Raw genomic sequence first — 17,639 nt, forward strand, 5'->3', positions numbered from 1 at the left:
ATATATATACGGCCTGGAGAGTTAGAAACAGACCACTTAAAATACGTACCACTTAAAATACGTATTGCAGCTAAAAAGATTGACTAAAATACATTTTTTAAAGGTTTTTTTCCCATAAACAGCTAGTATTGGATTGTTTATGCAAGGCTTCTGCCAAAGAAACTGAACTTTTCATAGGAAACTGTTTCATATTCCTGTTACACATGGTGAAATTCAAGAAACCTCTCATGCACAAAGTTTGCCCATACCAAAATTGACAGCCACCGGCTTAAAGTATTAATGCTTATTATTTTATTTAAGATATAATTCAAATCGTTTTAATCTATTAAGACTGACTGATTCTTTTTTTATTTCTTTCCAGATCAATGCTACCTGTGAAGGTTAACAAAAACCATGGATTTGAATCTGAAATTGGCGCCGGGGCTTTCCATTCTGTTGCAGTGCTTTGCTATCTTTAAACTGACTTGGTAATATTGCTATATGCACTTTTTTCCTGATTCTTTAGATGATTATGTCTTTCTTTTTCAATTCTCTTTTAAATTTAATTTAAATAAAATTTAACGTATCGTATTGAAATTTTTTGATCTCAGAATTTGTGGAAAAGCATTGAGTTTGGATTGAATGTAGCTGAAATCTGCTGCAAAAAGTATCTTAAAATAATTCTCGAAATTTAAATTTTGCAGTCTTGTAATGCACTATGTTTTCTACTTTTATTTGATCATAATTTTTTTAAAAAATCCACTATTCTTTAAAATAAATATATACAAAATTTTCATGTTTTATTTCATTCTAATATCTGGCTGTAACGAAAGTTTTCTGCAAAAGAACGTTCTTAATAAATTTAGAAAAAAAACATGAAAGCAGTACCTTCAGTGCGAATAGTAATCATCACCCAAATCTATGATTTTCTGCGAAGGTTTTGGTAGTTTCGCAAAGCCTTCAGCCCGAAAACTTCGTGACCGAAAGTTCAAAAACAGATCAACCTCATTTCGGATGCCCTGTCCAGAACAGCACCAGGAAGATGTAGTTGCAGGTGTAAAAAAGTAGAAGTCTGAAGGAGCGATGTCGGAGCTATATGGTGGATGTGGCAAAAGATACTTTTCAAGCCCGTACAGTGTCCAGCCCGTGAATACAGACACATGTCTTGCATTATCTTGATGGAACATTACTTTTTTTCTCTGGAATTCAGTCTAATGATTTTCCTTGATAGCAGCGTCCACACAGACTAGCATCTCACTGTACACCTTACTGTCAAGGATTTTACCTTTTTCCAGATACTCTTTGCGGATATTACCACGGCAATCCCACCAGATACAAAGCAGGATCTTTTTTTAATCAAATTGTGCGTTGCGACTCTGCGGACGGGCTCACCGGACGCGGGCCATCCGCCTTTTCGTACTGTGTTTTTGAAGTAAATTCACTTTACCTCACAAGTGACGATCAGATCCAGAATTTTGTCCTTGCGTTGATATTCGAGCAGATTAGTACAGGCCTGAACACGTCTGTCCTTTTCTGCTTGAGCCATCTCATGCGGCACCCAGCGATTGAACTTGTGGTTCTAGTTTATGCGATGCATAACGCGACTAATGGGCATGGCACTAACGTCTAACTCCTTAGCAAGCTCTCGAGTAGTTGCATACTGATCTTTTTCCACAAGTTCTCGCAGACGGGCCTCATCAACATCAGTAGGCCGGCCAGAGCGCTCTGCTGTTTGAATACTACAATCCTTGTTTTTGAACTTTCGGTACCAAACCTTCACAGTGTCATATGATACAACATTAGTACTTAAAGCAATACACATGATTTGGTGACATTCTGTAGCTGACGTTTTGTAACAGAACTAGAAGTAAATGATGGTTCTAATCTGGTAGCGTGATAGTTCCATTTCAGACACTTTGTACGTAATGATAACGATATGTTTTTTGAGTTCAGCAGAAGGTTCTAAAGCAGGTCTCTTTTTTTAAAATGCCAAAACTTCTTTGGCAAAATAAGATTAAACACGCCAACGCAAGCTGTTTGCAAAGATGCTATTTACGGTGGTGGGTTACTTTCGTTAAAACCCGTTATTTTAAGAATTTCGATGATATAAAAATTGCATTTTTTTATTGACAGTGACCTATCAGTTATTCAGAGTTATTTTATTTCATTACTGCGCTATATAAAATATATGAATGAGTAAATGCACACAGCCACAAACCGCTTCCGTGTGCCTTTCTCACTTTTCATTTAATTTCTCATTTATTTAGATATACTCCGCATAGGAAGTGGTGAGCTGAACCTTTGTTCTCAACCTTTCTAAAATTGTTTGTGCATAAAATGAAGACGATAGAAAAACAAACATTCCGTAATTGCAGAAATTATAAGTAACAAAGATTTCATGTAAATATAGTCTATGTGATAAAAAAATAAAAACTAATGTACTACGTATCTCCTTCAATTACTGAGAAAATTATGTTAATTAGCATTCACTGAAAGAAGCTCTAATCTAAAGCATTATATCCAGAAACATTTGGAAGCGTCTCAAAGTGAAGTTAGCGAAGTGAAGTTTAAAAAATATGAAAGTGTGAAAGTGTTAGCGTGATCAAACTAAGCGTTGCTACTGTAAACTTAAGAAGGCAGACTCGTTTGGGTTTTAACGAAATTTTTTTAAACATGGTTCTTTGCTAGCTTTGCTTAAACATGGTTCTTTGCTAGCTTTGCTTAAACATGGTTCTAAGCTAGGATTTGCATCCAAAATTAATGTATGCATTACAAAAGTGTCCCAATGTATATTATACTTCGACTCATTGTAACTGACAAAACTTTAACGTAATAAATTTACGGCCTAAGATCAGTAAACATCTCTCAGATGAATATGAAAATTTTTGCTGCTTTATATTTTGTTCATTTGGCAGGAGTGAGATTCTTATACATCGAAATCATTCGACAAATGGTAGCACAACATTTGAAAGTGGTACAAACGAATGTTGATCAAATCAAAATGGCACAACAAACGGTAGCATACACAAAAATATTTCAATTTTACAATAATATATTCTGGTCTCCTAGGTATCCCTTTTTCTGCAAAAAAAGACTGCGTCTTTCCATATTGTCACGATGATATGAACGTTAAGAGTTTGTGATTATGTGTGAAAAACTGGGAGATTAGATTTAGTTTCCCTATCGTCCGGAGTTTTGGGAGAGAATTATTGCTTTCATGCATATATCAAGACGCTTATTAGAATGTATCTTTACACTTATTTTTATTATAAACTATTATATAGGCAAATCCCTAAATTATTAAATTAAAAAGTTTCTGGTTTAAGTGCATATGAAGTCATTTGCTTTCATTTTACCATTTCTTTACACTTATTTTTATTATAAACTATTATATAGGCAAATCCCTAAATTATTAAATTAAAAAGTTTCTGGTTTAAGTGCATATGAAGTCATTTGCTTTCATTTTACCATGTGGGTCTGAGATATGCGTTAATGTATTCATACGAAAGTATTTAATAGTGTAATTTCATATATTTAGTAAATGCATTTTGGAAATAATTTAGTATTTTTTATCTTTGTTTTATATTCTGTTATCATAAACAAAAGTGTATTTTCAAGATAATTTGAAAATTTCATAGCATAAAATTATTCATCGAAAATATATGTAGAATCGGTACTTACTGTCTAGGAATATGATGTTTGTAAACTTACTTCCGATGTGGCTGTCTAGGGGCTAATAAACTAGTCCGATTTATATAAAACTTGGATATTTAATGAAACATGAATAGTTGCTACAAACTACAAAGTAATTACATACGTAGAAGGAAATAGATGAAATTATTTACAAATGAAGAGAAGGAATAGTCTTTAATATGCAAACATCTTTTAATCGCGTCATCGTCTTAATGGCGGAATCGTCTGACTTCTATCATCGGAAAAGTAAATTATTTATTCTCACAGCTTGTCGCGTCACCCGATTATAATGAACGATGCCCTCTCACATATATATATATATATGCTGCTTAATAGCACATAGATTATCAAGATTGCTTTCGTTGTTCAATTAAGAATATGGCAATAGTTGAAATGATAACATTTCAGTTACTGTTTATACAGCTAGTTCTCAAAACAAATTCAACTTTCTTACAGTGTAAGAAAGCATTTGCTTTTATTGCTGTTGTTGCTATCATTTATGGAACAGAAAAGTAATACGAAATTAAGGCATTGATAAAATTGTAATCAGAAAGTTTCTGGCTTTTGGATGCTATATATTATATCCCGGCATTTACCATACGGACGTTTCTTCCCTTGGAAATCATTTTCAGGTCATTTTGGATAGGATTCTTTATTATAGCTATTTAAATAGGTCACTGAAATAGTACCTTGAGCAGTCAGTTGTATAGGGCTTACTTAGAGGATTCTTCGAATATCCTAGTCTTCGTCAGATAGAAATCTACAAACCTCGCAAAGAATTATCATGTCTACCCTTAACTGGTATTACTTTCAAATTTAGCCTATTCCGGCAATAATAGTAATAGTAGGACAAGCAGCAGTATCAGACGAATAATAATGTACCCACACAGCAGATAACTGCATTACTCGAAAGTTTTGAGTTCGGAAGGAGTTTGCATGTCAGATCCAGTCAATGACTGGAAAAAAAAACAAATTAGACAGTTAATTTTCTCAGAATCATCAGACAGATAACTATTCCTAGAAAAACATTCCAAATCCATTGGCAGAAAATGATTTCTAAAACATACAATAAACGATAAATGATGTCATCTTTGAGTAAAGACGCCAATGGTATCAATGTATTTAGTTTACCCCTCCAAACCAGATATTAAATTATTAAACCAGATGTCACCAATATCATTTAGAACAGTGGGATTCAGCTCAGATTTTATACTATAATTGCATTTTTAAGATGATTAATATAAAAAATGACTATCACATTTTCATTCCAATGATAGAGAAGGATATATTTACAATGTATGCAATATATAAGGATATTCGATATTAAATTAAAAGTTCTTCTGCATTAAACAAGTACGGCAATAGCTGAGAAATACATAAAACCTGTTCTCAAACATTATTTATAACTTTAGTCAGTCTAAACTCCATGTTGATAAAGTTATTTACTACGCTACATACGTTAAGGCTCCCAGTCTAGTAAAAGAAGATACCAAATTGAAATGCTATGACCTGCAAGCTGTTTAGATGTAAATTTACAAAACAAGTGTGAATTTTTTACGCAAATGCCATTATTCTTGAAAGGCATCCATTATCTTTTAAAGGCAATTTCATTTATTATTCAACACTTGTAAAAAAGTAGAAGCAGTAAAAACAAAGTATAATCTATAAAGATGAGGAAGAAAACTATCTACAGTCAGCTGGAATTTTAGGTAAAATTTATTTAGATACTCGCCTGTGGCACTTATGTTTATCGGTAATTTCTTGTTAAAATCTGCAGTAATAATAGAAATATATCAAACAGGTTTCAGAATAACTTTATATTAAACATATTTCCTTGCTTACTGTAAAAAGAATCAATTTAAAACTAATCATAAAAAGTTTCTTTCAATCATTAGAGAACTTAGTGTTAAACATTAATGTTTCTGAGAATATTATATTATATTTGGCGTATACGTTAGTAAATAACTATCGCAATAAAAATATCGCAGCTTTTGAAAGCCTTCTGAATTTGTCGTTTTTGTTTTCTACACTACAAAATATCTTAATCTTAGGATCTAGTATAATGGCTGAGATTTGTTCAGTATATATTTAAAATTTTTCTAATTTAGTAATAAGAGCGTAAATAGTTTAAGAAATTTAGATTCGAATTGGCAGACAATACTCTTTTTTATTCTTCATAAAAATTAAATATGATATGCTAGTTTTCTACAGAATTGAAAAATAAATAAAATTTATTTGGTACTTAATGTAATAAAAATATAAACAAATAAAATATGTGAATAAAACTTTAACTGTCTTGTTTAAGTGAGAAACATAAATCAAGTACACTTCACTTCTAGAATTTCCACTTCTAGAATTTGACTACGGTACCTAATAGCTTAAGCTCCATAGTGAATAATCGGAGAGAATTGGTCCTCAAATAATCTGGGGCACTATGCATACTGTTCCGTCTAGAACGTTGGCTTTTACAAGGGAAAGCAAAATTAAGAAAAATTACATAATAATCTGAGAATCTCGAATAATAAAGGTGTGGAGGCTAGATCTTGTGGGTTTAGGAGCAATCAAGGCCTTACGATAGACAGAGTTACAAATTATACAAGAAAAGAAAAGTAAATTTAGTCAGCACCTAGAAAACTTTGAATTATATGAAAACATTTTACATTTATTTTAATAGAGTCATGCAAGTCGGTTGCAAATAACTGAATTCTGAATTCCAAAAATCACAAAATTACCTGCAAGTCAAGATTTTGCGTGACATAATACGGCACTAATGAGATGGAGGTATGACTCTTAAGTTTAAAATGGTCTTGGCGCCTTGCTTTAGTTACGAAAACAAAGTTATATCATTCAGCAATAAAAAGAGAAAAATCAGAAATTTATTTTTCTTAACAAGCCTTCATAAAATGTTGTGTTTAATAATTACGACCATTAAAAGAATGACCAGAAATTTCTGAATAAATTATTTGACTAAGATAACTTTATAAGATTAAGAAACCTGAACGTTTACGAAAACAACAAACTGCAAGCTCCGATGTGTATTCATATAATGCTACACAAAAACCACAGCAGTGAAACGGGAAGATACTTCGAATCTTCTAGAAACAAATTTCGTTATTCCTTAAGAATTAATCCCAGCGTAAAAAAAAGATAGCTCCAGAGGTTTATTTTTTAGAAGAGGAAGATTTCGAATGTTTTAGATGGGGCAATTATTTGGCCTTTTGTAATAATCTACATATTGACCAAATTAGACTTCTGCGCAGAAAAAATTATCACAAAATGGTGATTTATTCTGACCATTTTGTGATAATTTTCTTATGAAAGAACGGATTTTTGCCTAAATGATATTTTTTCCTTTCAGCTCTGAAACTTTAGAATTTGAAAACATTCTGCCAGTTGATGCTCATGCTTATGATAACCTTCAACCTCCGAAAGATAAAGGTGAGTGATATTTATTATGTATTTTACGAATAGTATTTATTCTTATCTACTTAGAGTGTAAGCATCTGTGAAAAGAGTACTTAAACCAATATTAATTTTTTTTTCTAAATAAAACTTTTATCTCCGATTTCTTACATAAAATAACTTAGGAGTACACTTAGCTTAAATCATGTAAGCCAGGACATTATTTATAAACCTATATGTCAACAACATATGGAAATACTACTGATCATACACTGTTCAAAACGTTAGGAGATAATACAATGAGTAAAAAAGCTGAAATTTTTCTCATTTCTTTTACGTGAATTGATGGTGTGAAATATCAAAACGTAATACATATGTTTTAAAAACTATAGGTATTTATTAAATTTTGTGTGAAATTTTTATTTTATGTAAACTTGGTAATTAGCAGAGTCAGAGCAAAGTTTTTAGATATTAAAAGAATAAATAACAAAAAATGAAAACTTTCTCATAGTATATATATATACTCCTGCTGAAAGGAATGATCTAGTAATGATTCTAAGCATCTGATAGTCATAATTTAGTCTTCTAACCATCTGTCATACCTCGGTGAAAACGCAGCCCATTGAACTCCCAACTCTGTCATCATCTAACTCATCTAGAATTTCCTGCATCGCTGTATTTGTATTCCTTTGCATTATTATCAGCACAATCTATTGAATATTCGACGGCAAAATATAAAGTATGAAAAAAAGATGCATATCATTATTTTTCTGCAGCCATCAGGTGACACTTTTCTGATATGCCAGTGCAATTACCAGTATTGACAAACCCTAAATAAAATTTCTGCATGCACCTAACAGAACTTTCTCTTAAAATAAGATAAAGGTCATAGCAGATTCTCCTTACCCACTAAATGAAAATTGATTTATTTTATCCAGATGTGCACTGAATTATCTACTGATAGATTATCGCCACTGCTTGCTATCCCGGACTCCTCAGCAATAGCTCATAGTCATTGCTTTCTGCGTTAATTATTATTTGCGGATATCAAGCTCTTCACTAAGAACCTAAGTACAATTCTTCTTCAAAAAATGATGGCGAATTTTTGTCATTGACATAAGCGCCTTATTGCCATTAAGGACGTACACTGCAGAAGCGTGATATTCTGTAGATGATTCGGGTAGGAAGTTGCTGATAAATAACTGTCTTCCTTGGGATGACTATTCGTTTATTATCACGCCTTTGTCAGTTATATATTACTCTTGTCTTTTAGAACAGATTCCATAGCCTGAAAATGTTCGTTTGAAAAACTTACTCAGCTTGAATAGCGGCTTGCTTAATCTGACAGAAGCGTGTTAATCTAGTTTATGATACACGGATAAATCAGTAAAGATAAAAAATTCGTTACCTGCTCATTGTAATTTTTTCGAAGTCAATAAGCTGAAATTACACTTTTCCTTCATAAACAGAGATCCCAGTCGCAGTTTTCATTGAAATAGTTTATCAGTAATAATAATTGCCTTAATATTTTAAAGTTACTGACGTTTTGTAAATTTCAATAGTAATTCTACGACAGTTTAATATATTTATGATTTTGCTTAGATGATGTCTTGATTTTTGAAACTTTTCGACGTAAGAAGATATCTCCTGAAACATCTCCTAGTAGCTTCATACTTTCCTAATTTTGCAATTAATGCATTATAATATATGTTTAGCTTTTCTTCTAAACGCATTATTAACGTTTCAGATTTTCTCTCGCCTTTTTCTTTATTTCGATTATTTATTCTACTGAACATGTTGTGCATTTTTTCCTAGACAAGCGAAAACGAGAAAAAACACTTTTGAGAAGGATTATTTGGCTTAGGCAACTTGCAAGAGAGGACTGACTATCTGCCTCATTTTCTTCATATCTTAACTCAAAGTGTTATTTGAAGGGGGATAGCATCTATGTATCTCCCATTCCTCTGCTTTTACCACCCATTTCTCGAATGAAATGTTCTCGAATCTCGCAAAATGTTTTATCTAAATCTTTAAATGATGTCTTTCACTTTGCGCTAATCTGGATTTTATACTTATACTTTGATGCTTGGTTTGAATTCTTTGGAATTCTGTTATCAGTTTTTCCGGTGAAATTATTTTAACTTTATTAATTTCATGCTGGATGATAAATTTATTTCTTATTCTTCTGCAATGACTTTTAAGTCTTCCTTTTAAACTTTACCATAAAACATTATAAGATTTGCTTAAGTTATTTTTATTATATTTCTTACCTCCTATTTCTTCCATCAGAGTTCACCAGAAGGCAGATTAATTTTAAGTGCAGATTATATCTGCTATTTTGCGAAAATATAAAAAATATTCTTTCGATATCTTCTTCAAAGACTGCTACTTTGACAACAACTAATTTATATGATCTTCTTAGGAAAATATCCTTCGTTATATTCAATTCGGTTTTCTAGACTTGGGATCAGTAATGCATGCGAAATTACTCACGAAATTCTTGATTTACATTCAAAAATCTCTAGCTAGTTGCTTCCAACTTAAAAAAAATATTTTCGCATTTATTTAGAAAAAAATGCTTAAAAATCGCGCTGCAATCACAAATATAAAAGAAGTACAGAGCATAAATTTTTGATACAGCAATCAAAACTTTACGGTTCTCAATTTCAAAGGTAAAGTTTCTAAACTCTTGTATCATACCTAATGCTGTTTTTCAATAGCAAGAGGTAACATTTTAAAATCATCCCGGTTCTCAGTTTAGGTTTCAAATAGAATGACCGAGTTTTGAAGTTTCACTGTTGAGAAGTATGGCTATGAATATTTAGTATTTACTCTCTAGGAAAGGTTTTACGTGACAAATCTTAATTAATCTCATGGAAGATATGAAGAATTATAATGAATTATTCATGTAATATGTAAGTAACTATCGCGTCGTGTTGAAATTTCTTAACTTTGCCTTAAAAATAGTTATACTGATATGCAGAGCTGTAATTTTATGGTATAAGGTTGTTGTTGTTGGCATGATAATGTTCTTTCTTTCTTTATTTATTTATTTTATTTTATTTTATTTTTTATTTTTTTATTTTATTTTATTTATTTATTTATTTATTTATTTTTTATTTTTTATTTTTTATTTATTTATTTATTTATTTATTTATTTTTGTCTTTTACTAAGTAAACTTTACACATATTTGCTTCAAATTTTCTTTCCAAAAGCAAACAAGAAACAACGTAAACCACAGATTTCTTAACAATATTGCATGCTTTTTATTGTTTCCATGTGCTAGGGAATATTCGAATGAGGAAACTCAAAAATAACCTTTTATATCTACTGGAAAATTTTGGGGAAGTAGAGAAATAATATTAAAACAAGGCATCAACTTACAAATGTAAAGGGAAGTAAAATGATAAAAGCATAATAAGCAGACATTATTTAAATACGTACATGAAACTTCTAAAATTTCAACTATTTTTTAAATCTTAGCCTGTACATTATTAGCCATATATATACTTTTGTGTAAATCACTAATAGTGGGCCATGTAAATTTCGATGTATGAAATTAAATTAAACCTTTAAATTCCAGACTTCAGACTGAAGAATTCAAGAATATATTAAAGTGTAATGCAGGGTCAATGGGATCCCTGCTTGGACTAACAATTCTAGCGAGCTTTTTTCTAAACCACTAGAATTTTTTATAAATTTACTCGTTTTGGAGAATGATTCACTTTGTTGAGTGTATTTGTTTCTTTTTCACACATACTGGCAACAGGCAAGCAAAGATATCTGAGATCTCTCTCAAGAGACCGCATTCAGGAGGGAGAAACAATCTCTCAATCGTTCTTCGATGCCAGCAGCATTTTCTTAAATCAGGAAAATTTGTAGATTGGGCTCAGATGGAAAGAGAAGGAACAAAATAAACTATAATTGGTTAGACGAGCTAAAGTTTATAATGCAGTAATGTATTAAATAAGTATATATAAAAATAGGTTCTGAGACAAATGTTGAGAAAGAAAAAAATCCGAAAGAAAATAACGAAAAAAATTAAAGTTTAATTTTGAAAAATTCTAATTTATCATTGAAGCAAAATATGCATGACGATTCAAATGTTTACAACCAAACATTTCATTTTAATACGATGTAAAATACAATGATACCATACTCACAGTATATTGAGTTAAAAAGATATGAATCACTTATTTTACGAGAACCATCTTTCATCCCATGTATGCATGGGAACCTATATAATGGTATCTACATAACACCATGTATTGTTATAATGGAAATGGGTGTATGTTACAGAGCACTAAGCCCAGACTTTCCGTAGTGGTAATCAGACTTTGTTCGTGATTCATAAAATGTTTGTAGAATCAGCTCGATTCTTCTATTTCTTACAGTGAATCCAAAATTACCTTGATATAAGTAGGGGTGGGAGACAAAAATTAAAATTTAGATTTCGTAATTTTTAAAAACTGATTTGTTTAAATTAAAAATTGCCAAAATATGAATATTTGCGTCATTTAAAACATTTTTGTATACGGAAGTACGTGTATACAGCCAACAATCGCGAAAGTAAAAATCGGGTAAGGAATTTGTAGAATATGGTGTACATTACTGATCCTCACTTTAGTTCGGGAATCATTATATGGGGATATGAAGAGCTTGGTTGCAGGAATAGTTAGAAATTTGAATATTCCTTTGCCCAGAGCATACCTCAAGGGTGTCTATAGACACTTATTGCGAATAAAATCATCACGAAGTAGTAGTCCGATTGAAGGAGAATAAAAACCTCAGACAAAACCTCACGATTTTAAGAAATCGTTATATAAAATATCTAGGTTTAAAATGAAACCTAACAAGACATCGTCATAAAAAAGGAATTGCAAAAGCATATTTTTGTACTTTTTGACCTTCTTAAGCGTATAAAACACATGTTTTTGTAATGCTTTACAATTGCTTTGTGTTTTAAAATGTTGTTTTGCATAGTGATGTTTTTTAACCTGCGAAATATCGTTATTACTTTTATTTTAACTCGATAATTTTTGGTGACTATATAAAAGGGTCTTGAGACTTTTCCAAGTTATTTCAAGCGATTCAGGAAGAAAAACCACAGATAAATGCCAATGTGGAGAAGTGCAGTTCCATTAACTATGCGATTACTTGCATCAAGAGAAAAGCATATTACAGAATCCAGTGCTTTGAACTGGGCAGCATGAGTGAGAATCATAAATTCCAAAATTAAGCTCTCACAAAACTCTTCCACGTTTATAACTACTGTGTTATAATAAAAGATTCTACCCCTCGAAAAGAGACTTTACTTTGATCACAGAAGACAGATTAACGTATCAAAAATTGACATGACTCTATGTTCTCTCATATATTTTGCTCTATTATAATATGTACCACAGATAGTAATTCAAAACTATAAAAGAATTTTTTTATGTACAATCTACATCGTAACCTCTCGTTACAGTTAACGCCAAAGCAAGGACCGAACTACTCCGGCGGCGTTCTATTCTGTTCTGTAACTATATTTTAGTGTTACAGAATTTAGTCCTTAGCCTTTTCTATCACGCGAAGCAATGATTTTTTCTCTCCCAGTTTCCCAAGAGTAATGCGAATATCAGCCAGTTTTCTTTAGACAGTTCTCCAAGAATGCATCACTACTCTTCCGCACTGCATTTTATTGCGATATCATACCTCGTGCAGTGCATTGTTTTACCCATTTTATTTTCTCCCAATGGGACTGACCATTGCACCAGAAGAGCAGGTTAGAGAGATGCAATTTTTCCTTACAGATTGACTTCGCAAATAAAATATTAAGAACGGTTCTCACTAACGCAAAGCTTCTTCAATGATATAACAAATCTGAATTTATTAAGGGGTTTTCCGCTTTAAGTCGCGACAACACTTGCAACAAATCTAATTTATGGAGCCGTTCATGTTCAAACTTTATTGCGTTTTGCGAAGTAATAGGTTTCTTTTTTAGTCCATCTGAAATAATGAAATTTGTTAGACATGAATAAAATGCGTAGGGGCTTTTTAGTGCTTGTGTTCCTCTGGGATTTCAAAACAGCTCAATAAATTTTCTAAATCGTTTTCCCATTGAAAAAAGCCTTCTGTCAGTCTCCCAACCGTCGTTAAGTTTTCTTATTCATCCTTTTTCTCACTGAATCTTTGCGGGGATTTTTCCAACAGCTGAACGAATTGATCATTGGCATCAGAAAATTTATAGTAAGGCCTTTAGCATTGGGCTTATATATGACGGTAATACTTATATATGCATCGGGCATATATATGATCTATTTCTGAAAAATTTATATTTAGATAATGAATAAAAAGTATATCAAAAATTTACTTTCTTAGACATTAACAATGGAGATTTGCATAAAGATGATAGAAAAAATTCTTATTCTGAGATATGTTTTTCCAGTTTACCATAGAAGTTATAAAGTACTTTTCTCGCTTTCCTAGAGTTCCTTCGTGGTGTAGTGGTTCTGCACGCTAGGCCGGTATTCCAGAGGTCCATGGTTCGCTTCTCGGCGAAGGCAGTTGCTAATTTTTCAATCTCTCTTGCTTCCGAAAAAATCCTAATGTCTCTATAAAGTAAACACCATACAATTGACCTGGCCTGTAGCTGAGATATAAATACGGGATTTTATTCGTAAACAAATATCATTACAAGCAGAAAAATCTGGTTGACGACAATTGGCTTTGAGTAGTTCAACAGACAAAGTCAGCTTGACATATTCCGAAGGAAGTATTTAGAAATATTTTAAACTTCTGAACTGGACACACGGTATTGTCAACGAGAAACAGTGAACAAACTTTGAACTCTACATCTTATTAAGAAAGTTAATCGATGACAAAATTCTACCCACAGTGAAATACAATGAGTGAACTAAATAAAAGATTATATAAAAGTACTCTATTTCCTCGTGTTTCACTAAGTATGCACCGGCGTAAGGGAGTACTTATCATAAATAAAAATGTATTGCCTCTACAGAATGAAAATAAATGATAGAAAAAGGTTCTAAAAGACTAGACTCTAAAAGACATCCCAAAAAGAATTTTTAACAAAAAAATAAAACAATTGGAGAGCATGCGTTAGAAATATATCTTTGGAAAGCGAAACAAGTAACCTCAAAGTTAATAAGTCAAGAACTAATTAATGGCAAAATACAACTAGACACCAGCGATAAAGTGTGATGTTTCAGATTGTGAAATGTTAATACAAACCAGCTTCACTTTAGAGTCTTCTGTGGGCACATCACTTCTCTTAGGCAGGTAGCCCTCGAATAATTAGTCGTCATCAACTAAACAATTAAAGAAATAAAGTAGCTTCTGCTTCTCCTCAGATTTGTTCATCAGGTTCAAGCATTATGTTTACAGTTACTGCAGTTTCCAAATACATCTGAAGCATATTCAAATTATTAAATTACATTTTTCACGTCTTCTGATTCAAAATAGCTTATGACGCTACAAAATGTAGTTCTTAAAACTATCATGATCAAAATATTTTCAATACTGTCTCATTTTTAATAGATAATGCTCATAAAATTACACTATGATCAATTGTATGTGTTATAATCAAAAATTAATTAAGAATTTTTACCTTTTTCAGGGGAGCCAACAATTGTTCGCTTTCACGTCACAGTTCTAAGTTTGGATACAATTGATGAAGGATCAATGGTAAGGTTTAATTTCTTTAATTCACAGAAATAGGTTTTTAAAATTGTGGGATTCTCACTTGTGTATTTCTCAGTTACTGAATAAAGTAAAGAATCTTAAGAACTGTTAAGCGAATAATCGCTTGAGTTCGTGTAGATGAAACAACAAGCACAAAGGGTAAAATAACTCTTAATTTTATTCAGATAAAAGTTAACAGAACTCCGTCTTGGAGTTTTACAATAAAGTCGAACACTCGGGATTTGAACTTAAGATATTGTTACGAATTTGGTATTTAAAAAGCTAATGTTAGTAAAATTATAAATTAATTGGTTTTATTTCCCGCGCAGTGCAGCGCGTGACGAATATTAAAAGAAGAAAGCTAAGCCAGAAAATTAAAAATACAAGAGCGCGTGCATTAAATAAATAAATATCTCTTTTTGATTTCGAGAAAGTACTGGAAAATTCTAGCGCGTGATTTTAAAATCTTTTAAGGAGGAAAACACCTCTGTTAAGAATAATTCACAAAAAAAAAAAAAAAAAGGCAAGCGGACTGTAATTATCACTAGTTTATTTTACATAACACTTTGAAATAGAAGGAATGCCGTCCACGTGACGACACAGCTCACATCACTCCAAGCACAGTAGCAAATAATAAAACAAAAAAAGAATAGAATACAAATCACATAAATTATGAGTTGAAAGTTCGTTACCATAGCAATCAGAATTGAATCAGGCAGCAACGCCATCTATTGTTGCAAAGACACACTAGTAATTCGTTTGGTACGAAAAATACTAAACATAGCCCCCGGCCTTGAAGCCTTCTAAGGGTTCAAAAAAGACAAATAGTTAAAGCATACGTAATAACATTAACAAACAAACAAAAAAATTAATTGAAAATATAACTAAAATTAAAGTTCAATAATATGAAAAAAGTTAATAGTTCATAGTTCATATTAGTCATGATTGGGGATAAGACACAATTTAGTAACAGCTCGTTTGAAATCACCAGCGGCTATATGGATTGTAGCCACTCGAACTTTTTTATCACTACCTGGATGAATTAAGGCAATTCTTCCAATTTTCCATTGGTTTGGAGGCAGTTGTTCGTTTCTGATCAGAACTAAATCACCACATTTTAGATTTGGAGACGCACGAAACCACTTAGCACGCTGTTGAAGTGTTGTTAAATATTCTGCACGCCATCGTTTCTAAAAATGTTGCACAGTCTGTTGAACTAGAGACCAACGTTTAAGTCGTGAAGATTTCACATCACTCAAGTCAGATTCCGGAATGGCAAGCAAAGGGGCTCCAATCAGAAAATGACCTGGAGTCAATGCACTAAAGTCGTTTGGATCACTAGACATCGCACAAAGAGGACGGGAATTCATACACGCTTCCACTTGTGTAAGAACTGTTAAAAATTCCTCGTAAGTTATTCTCTACGAAGTGTGGATCCTGATACTCGTTTAAGATGAAATTTCATGGATTTCACATTAGATTCCCACAAGCCACCGTAGTGAGGAGATGTCGGAGGATTAAATACCAAAGTTATACCTTCTGAGGTAATGTAGTCGCATAATTCACTGCTTTTCTCAATGCGAGCTGCATTTTTATAAATCTCCTTCAGTTCCTTACTAGCACCTTTGAAGTTAGTAGCACAGTCACTCGAAATTTTTGGTGGTTTGCCTCGTCGGGCGATACATCTTTTTAGAGCTGCTAAAAACGTTGAAGTTGATAGATCACTGACTAACTCCAAATGTACAGCTTTTGTTGAGAAACACACAAAAATGGATACGTAACACTTGAAAGTTTTTGTTCTTCTCCCAACTTGGGACTTAATAGAATATGGACCAGCATAATCAACACCGGTGACTGCAAAAGGTCTTGATGGTTGAACTCTAGGCAAGGGTAAATCACCCATTATCTGGGTCACAGTCTTGCCTCGATTTCTAATACAAGGAATACATCTGTGAATAATCTTTCTCACTACGCTTCTCACCGAAAGAATCCAAAACTGCATTCGTAAAGTTCTTATTAATAACTCTTGACTAGCATGCAAATAATTGACATGGTAATGAGTTACGATGAGATTAGTGACATGTCCTTCCTTTGGAAGCAAAATAGAATGTTTGCTATTTTCAGGAATGTTTGCATTTTTTAAGCGACCACCTAATCGAATGACGCCTTCTTCATCAAGGAAGGGAGTTAATTGTATTACTCGGCTGCTCACACCTTTCAATTCTCTCGAAGTTTTTAAATAAGAGAGCTCTTGAGGAAAATATGATTTTTGGACATTTTGTATCACTGTTTTTGTAGCTAATCGAAGCTCATCGGTTGTCAAAAAAACCTCTCAAACGATTTTCGGAGAAGTTTCGACAGTTGTAAATAAATCTTAGGCATAATGCAACTATACGACGTAATTTTGTCTAAGATGAATACCGTTTAAAAATGTCATTTTCCTTTACCGCACAAGATACTGAAATGTAAGTTTTTTTTTCTTCTCTACGAACTCCTTCATAATCTACATCAGCAAGATGTTCACTGTCAGGACATGGTTCGAAATCTTGTGAATATAACCAAGTAGGTCCAATGAACCATCGTTCACACTTGAGAAATTCTGCTGGAAACATTCCTCTTGAACCTGAAACAGCTGGGTTCCGCTTTCCATTGATATGGTTCCACCTTACATTAGGAATTGTATTCTGTAATTTAGCAACGCGGTTTCCAACAAAGAGAACCAACGGTATGGTTCTGCAGAAATCCAGGACAGTACAACAGTTGAATCTGTCCAGGCCAAAACTTTACGTATAGGAAACTCTAAATGTTCTAACACTGATTTAAGCAAATTCACTAACAATACTGCGGCGCATAACTCTAATCGAGGTAATGATTGCAC

General features: G+C 32.4%; 1 protein-coding gene across 1 annotated transcript in view; it reads left to right on the forward strand.

Annotated features, from left to right (window-relative positions):
• Positions 1-17,639, forward strand: part of LOC118183420 (glycine receptor subunit alpha-2-like) — a 440,072-nt gene that overhangs the window by 369,959 nt on the left and 52,474 nt on the right. The window contains exons 3-5 of the mRNA XM_085821849.1: positions 362-467; positions 7,031-7,110; positions 14,697-14,764. Coding sequence (XP_085677975.1) covers positions 394-467; positions 7,031-7,110; positions 14,697-14,764 — 222 coding nt within the window. The 5' untranslated portion in view covers positions 362-393. The remainder of the gene's footprint in view (positions 1-361; positions 468-7,030; positions 7,111-14,696; positions 14,765-17,639) is intronic.

This window comes from Stegodyphus dumicola, chromosome 8 (genome assembly GCF_044657685.1).
Source record: "Stegodyphus dumicola isolate Sdum_Otavi_A_Nest chromosome 8, ASM4465768v1".
NCBI classification, from domain to species: domain Eukaryota; kingdom Metazoa; phylum Arthropoda; class Arachnida; order Araneae; family Eresidae; genus Stegodyphus; species Stegodyphus dumicola.